We start from the raw sequence: 6641 nt of genomic DNA, 5'->3' as shown, positions 1-6641 counted from the left end.
GCTGGGTGGAGAGTGACACTGGACGTGGGGGCACCCGGCAATACAGCATGACGAGCTCTTGGTGGGTGTCTGTTCGGCGCCTGGCACAACGCGTCCCTGATCCCCGAAGGGCGCTGCTAGGTCCTGCTGTAACACAGCTGATAACAAATGGCAACGATCATGGTGTAAATAGTAAACTGCCATGCTAAGGCATCCTCCTGCTAAACCACCGCCCCCTGGCACCAAACTGTCGCTGTAACCACATCCATGGATAACAATCAATTACAAATAATTAGGTTCCTAAACATCAAGCTCTGCGCGTGCCTTAGGCCAGTGGTTCTCCACCTGCAGCCCGCTTGCGGCCCAATCAGCACACAACTGCAGCCCAGGTGACGTCCTCCAGGCCAGACAGGTAGTATATCTATTGTGTGGATGCAGCCCCCATAACACAGAGAGAGCTGCATGTGCAGCCCACAGTGGTAAATAGGCTGAGAACCACTGCCTTAGGCCCTGAGCTTGCAATGAATACGGATGCTCAGCAGGGCCTGCCTACACAGAGCTCATTGCAGGATCAGGTTTTTCTTGCATATCAATGTGATCTTTCTGTTGTGACCCTTGTCCTTCCTGGCCTGCCCTTGTCCATGGTGTTGCCGACTTAGATCCTGCTGCAAAAGAGAACTGTGCAGGTGGACCCCTGCATGCCCACAGAACCCCATTGGCTCCAGTGGGGCTCCACGCAGGCGCAGGGATCAGCCCATGCAGTTCTCCTTGCAGGATGGTGCTGGATTGCATTTAGGTTGTGCACTCTCCAGAACAGGAGGCACGTCTTTGCTCGCTTTGGGAGCTGCCTAGTGCTTCTCCAGGTGCTTGACGTATAATTAAAAAAAAAAAAATTAGTCATTGTAATGATGCCTTTTAAAACCCATCTCTTGTTTTCTCTCGCAACAATGCCCTGATGTGAGCCTTCAGCAACTGAGATGTCATCTCAAATATTCTTAAAGCTGGGTGGGGGCTAGACTGTCACTCTAGATTTCAGGATATTTGCAGCCAGAAAGCTTCGCTTTCTTCAAAACCATCTGGAATCTCAAAGAAAAGAAGATCAGGCTGGTGGGAGGGGGGGGGGGGGCTGAGCGGGGGGAACTTTCCCTCCATATTTTCAGACATGAAAGTTGCTGTTTTTTAAAAAAGCTTTTCCTTAAATGGACGATGTGGCCCTAGTGGCCATTAGTTGCCTGAAGTGGCCCCGGTTTCCATTTTTCTTGTCATATTTGCACCATGGCTGGTGAAGAATGATGGGGAGGAAGGGGGAGGGGTTCAGGAAAGACCCGCTTCAGTGGGGCACCAGGGCCGCAGGCCTGCAAGCTGGGGGTCAGGAGGCTGCCAGACAAGCACAGACCTCTCATCTTGCTAACGCCGGCCACTATGCAAGCTCAATACAGACCTCTTTCCTACAACTCCGCCTGCCAGTTATCTTCAATGCTCATGAAAGAGTTGGCAGGCTTTCCCCCCCTATGAAGTTACGAAGAACATGGTCAGGGATGAACCTCTGGGTGTGCGTCTGGAGTTAGATTATTAGGTAACGCCGCTCTGGTTTGTTTGTCCATTGTACTGAGACGGGAAAGCACTACACAACCTGTCCTCTGCAACTCTAGATGGTGCTGTCCTGCTGGCTTGGCTCTCAGCTGCCCTGTCTTGCTTTCTCGGATTTCCCCTTCCTTGGTTGTGATGTGAGTCAGTTAAGCCTGAAGATTTAGGAAGAGGAGAAAGCAGACAGACAGCTGTCCTGAGAAGGTAGGTAGAGACCCCTCTCATCAGAGATTTGCTGTGCCATCTGGGTGGGGGGAGATACACGATTCACAGACGCTTGAAGCCTGCAGCCAAGAGCCAGCTGCCTCTGAGTCCAGTGCAGCCAGAGGCCAGCTGGGCTTGTTATCATGCCAAGGCTGCAGTGAGGATCAGGGCCCGGGCAGCCTAAATCCTGTGATACTTCGCGCCCCAGCCTTGCAGCGATTCCAGCCCCCTGAGCCTGTGCCCACTTTCACATCTGCTCTTCAGCTTCGGTAGGATTTTAGGTGGTTGGTTCATTCCCGGGCCGAAATCTCCCGAAGGAGCGTGCGTTTGCATAGAACAGGGGGGCTCCAGCACAGATCACAGACTGGGGAGAAGGGGGCTGGGGAGAGGGAAAAGACCTAGTGGATCACTCAGTGCCTTGTTCTAGCTGCTTTCCTGGCCGGGTAGCATGTGAGCCAAAAAACCATTGATGGAGGAAGGGGAGAATGGCCCACCTTTGGTAGATGGGGAACCATTGGGTAGAGAGGTGAAGAGACTCACCCAAGGTCACCCAGGGAGTCTGTGGCAGAGCTGGGAACGGAACCGCAATCTCCTGAGCCTTAGTCCAGTGGCAGACCTGCACCGGCGTCTTTCCTTCTGCCCCCTTTGGGCTCGAATTTCTCCCAACGCCCTCGTCTGGTTGTGAAAACCATTTTACCATCCCCCCGGCCACACATACCACGCAACTCACTCTGAAATGCAGCTTCCTCTGGGGAGGAGGGTGGCAACCCTGCAGCACAACTGTGGGTGGAGGAGGGAGTTTGGGCCAGGGGCCCCAGGAAAGGCCTGCCTCTTACCAGAAGTGTCCCAAGGAATTGGTAAATGCTCCTGCAGATGGGAGCTCAGCTTTTGAGGTCTTGACCAAATGTCGCCTGGGAGGGATGAGGGGACCTTCAAGCACTGACCGTGCTGGGATGCAAAGCTGCGGTTCGGACCCCTCGTTATTCCTTCCAGACTAATGTAACTTGCCCTGAGGTTTCCCCCTAGCATCAGTGCTGGGCAGTGACCCACGCACCTAGCCATGGGGGTGTCCCAGCCACTGTCTGTGAAGGGGGCCCATTAGTGTCACTTCAGGGCCCCCGCTGGCCCCAGGAGTAAGGGACCAGGCTCAGTGCAGTGGGGTGGCTGAGATGACTTCTGGCGTTCCCTTCCAGCCCTAGGTTTCCAGGGTTCTCTCTCCCCCGGGGCAGTGCAGAGCGCTGGGCAGGGCCCAGGAAACCTTGCCAAGCTCCAGCCCACGTGGCATTGCCCAGTTGCCTCGACTTTGAGAGGACGTATTCCTCCAGCTCCAACGTCCCGCTGTTCCGTCCCCAGGAAAGAGACCCCAGATGGGGAAGAGCTGCAAGGTGGTGGTTTGCGGCCAAGCCTCAGTGGGAAAAACATCAATCTTGGAGCAGCTCCTGTATGGGACCCATGTGGTTGGTAAGTGCGGGGGTCGGGCGGGTGACCAGCAAGGGGGCGTCCTGCAGTCCCCATCATTCTTCATGGGCTTAATGCCAAACGGCTCTGTTGTGGCTTTTCGTAAAGACCAGCACCCTGACCATAACAAATCAGTGCCTAGCCCAGCTGTTGACGAGAGACCCTACAATAATAAATTAGCACCAACCTCCCAGCATTCCAGAACAAACTCCAGTGGAACTGCCCAACCCCCTGCAATTAAAATAGACTTGTGTACGCACATGATGGAGACAGACAGGGTTGTGCAGTGACAGGCAGGTTTGGCTGCCAGTGTCCCAGGTGGGGAGAGTACATAGAAAAAAACCTGGGGATGCTGCCTCCAGCAGCTCCCTTCTACAGGCAGTTTGCCCCAGCAGTGCCGCTCTAAACACAGATGCGGGAGACCTGAACGAACCAGGAGCAGAGTACGAGACAGGCCTAGGCAAGGAGCTGCTATTATGTGGTAGTACCTAGGGGCCCTAGGCAAGCTCGGGGCACCCTTGTGCCAGGCTCTGTCCCAAAGAGCTCCCAGTCTGAACAGACCAGACAAAGGCTGGGAGGGGAAACTGAGGCACAGGGCAGGGGCGGGACTTGCCCACGGTCACTCCGCAGGTCAGTGGCAGTGCCCACAATAGAACGCAGGCCTCCCGACTCCCAGCCCAGTGGACACTGCGAGGAGGCTCCTGCGTCACGGCAGAGCGCAGCCCAGCTCCCCACGTTACCCCACGCCCGCCTGCTTCCCCGCAGGTTCCGAAATGATAGAGACCCAGGAGGACATCTACGTGGGCTCGATCGAGACGGACCGCGGGGTGCGGGAGCAGGTGCGATTCTACGACACCCGGGGCCTGCGGGAGGGCGTGGAGCTCCCCAAGCACTGCTTCTCCGGCACGGACGGCTACGTGCTGGTGTACAGCACGGCCAGCAAGGACTCTTTGAAGAGGGTGGAGCTGCTCAAGAAGGAAATCGACAAGTGCAAGGATAAGAAGGAGGTGAGGCATCGCCACAGGCGCAGAGGAGGTTTTCCACAGGCACCGGAGCGCGGGGCGGGCTGGGAACGGGGGACGGAGCCTCCTCCCCTACAGCTCCCTAGTCCTGCCCAGCAGGGAGTGTACTTCCTTCTGGTGGCTTGTCCGTGTCCTGTAGGAAGTGAGTCGGGGGACCCCCTCCCCCTCCCCCCCCCCTCCCCCAGCTGCCCCCTTTCTCGGATACTCAGCACAGGAGCCGTGAGCGAACAGGCCATAGAGACTGAGCTGGGGGGGGCGGGTATTCCAGGGAGGGATGGAGCCAGCTGTGTGCGTGTGGGGTGGCGGCCTCAGGGGAGGTGTTGCATTCTGCTCCTTGGATTTCCCCTTCTCAGCAGAGGCCGTTGGTCTCCAGCGCTGTCAGTCCAGCACCACGTTCAAGGTCGCTCTGCTTTTTCTCCTCTCCTTGCCCTTCCCTTCCCCTCCCCCAGGATTTTTAAATCAGCCAGCAAGGGGCTGAGTTTGCAAGCGCTCAGACCCCGATGTTTGTCGCTCTGCAAATCGGGGTTAGAAAGCCAGTCAGACCTCAGGGCACCCGGTGGGCTCAAGGAGGGACTGCTCCTTGCCACCTGCAGCCTTGCACGACCGGCCAGGCCTGCTTGAGCAGAAGGGAGGGGACGCTGGCCGTCCGGTGGGGCTGTAGTGTCGGCTGGGGGTGACAGCGGAGGGGGGACACATGGGAGGGATCAGTGATCTGATCCCGTTTAGGAAATCCCAAATCCCCTTATCTCCTCCCCGGAAAGACCCAGGTAGCCTCTGCCCAAGCTCCAGCCACAGGGAACTGGGCAGGACCCTCTGGGGCCCATCAGCTCTGCTGCTCAGCTGGGCGGGGGCGAAGGCTGGGCCGGGAGCCCGAGCACAGCAGGGAATCTGGACGGAAGGCGCCAAAGGGAAAGAGACATCACCAGAGAGCCCGCCGTGCTGGGGGTGAAATCCGCAGGAGCCTTGTCCCGGGGCCTGGCCCAGGCTGCAGGGCCAGGCAGCCGGCCCTGAGCGTGCTCCGTTTGCGTGTATTCGTGCAGGTCACCATTGTGGTTCTGGGCAACAAGAGCGACCTGCAGGAGCAGCGGCGCGTGGACCACGACGCGGCCCAGCACTGGGCCAAGGGCGAGAAGGTGAAGCTGTGGGAGGTGTCCGTGGCCGACCGCCGGACGCTGATCGAGCCTTTCACCTACCTGGCCAGCAAGATGACGCAGCCGCAGAGCAAGTCCGGCTTCCCGCTGAGCCGCAAGAACAAGGGCAGCGGCTCCATGGACGGCTGAAAGCCTGGCCTCCCCTCCCCCGCCACCTCGCTCCCATGGCGCATCCACCCTCTCCTGAGCTCTGGGGCGTTGGCACAAAGCCTGCTGATGGGAGGGAGCTCCTGGAGTGGGTGGTGGGGCTCAGCCCCTGGCCACACTAGGCAGCATGGCGAGGACCCAGTGCCAGGGATGGTCACGGGGGGCAGTGAAGACGCCTGGCCCATCCCTGCTGCCTGGAGGGGGAGGGCAGCCTTGGACGGCTGGTCTGAACTCAGGATTCGCCCAGACCGTGCCCCGGGAGCCCCGGCCTGGTCTCTGCTCCCAAACCACAGGCTAGACAAAACTCTCGGCAAACACACTCCTTGCCTTGGCAGGGGGCTGCGTGGGCAGCAGGAGGCCTGCGAAGGCCTCACCGGCCCAACCTCCATTTGGCCCATTGTAACCCTTGCCCTGAACCTGGAGGGGAGCGTTCCCTCCACCCCAAGATTACGGCACTACCTAGCTCCTTCCTCCCCCCTCCCCCTGGGCCGCAGAATGCCCCGGCCTGTCTCCCTGCAGCTCCTCCCTCTAGGCCGGCGCTGGAGCGGGTGCCCAGCTGGAAGGTGGGCCCTGAGCTCCCCGGCTGTGGAGCTGGAGCTACAGGCGAGGGGTGAAGGCGTTCGTCCTCCAGGCCTCTCTGCCCACCGACAGGCACCTGCAAATCGCCCTCTCTCTGCAGCTGGGGGCTCCAGGATTGCTGGGCTCTGCTTCCAGGTGGCTCTTCGCCCCATGCATGCTGCACTCACCTCCCCGGGGGCTGCGTAGCTGCCTCCCTGAAGATCGTGAGGAGCAAGGACTGCCCTGGGTCCCTGCAGAACCTTCACTGTCCCCTGCCCCCCCAGCTCTTTAACTGCCTGAGCTGCAGGGACATGCACCTGGCCCCTCTGCAGCTGCAGAATCAGGGCGCTCGGGGGAGGCCAGGCTGAGCAGAGCTCAGGTTTAGGTTCATTAAGCTCATTAGAGCCTCATCAGTGTCCAGCATGTCAGAGATGCCTGCAGGGCAGCCCTGATCCGCTGCCTCTTCCCATGCTGTGATCCCAGGCCAAAGGCCAGGCCAAGCCATGGTGTCGGGGTGGTGCCCGTGCCCCTGATC

At 59.1% G+C, this 6641-nt stretch overlaps 1 protein-coding gene across 1 annotated transcript; it reads left to right on the top strand.

The window, feature by feature from the left end:
• Positions 1–1713: 1713 nt before the first annotated feature.
• Positions 1714–5530, top strand: NKIRAS2 (NFKB inhibitor interacting Ras like 2). The gene is made up of 4 exons (XM_065422749.1): positions 1714–1770; positions 3124–3231; positions 3994–4235; positions 5291–5530. The coding sequence occupies exons 2-4, from the start codon at positions 3138–3140 to the stop codon at positions 5528–5530; spliced, it is 576 nt and encodes a 191-aa protein (XP_065278821.1). The 5' UTR covers positions 1714–1770; positions 3124–3137.
• The last annotated feature ends 1111 nt before the right edge of the window (positions 5531–6641 follow it).

The sequence above is a fragment of the Emys orbicularis genome, chromosome 25 (assembly GCF_028017835.1).
Source record: "Emys orbicularis isolate rEmyOrb1 chromosome 25, rEmyOrb1.hap1, whole genome shotgun sequence".
Lineage (NCBI taxonomy): Eukaryota > Metazoa > Chordata > Testudines > Emydidae > Emys > Emys orbicularis.
Note: the sequence above shows the minus strand (reverse complement) of the source record. Positions and strands in the feature narration are given on the sequence as shown.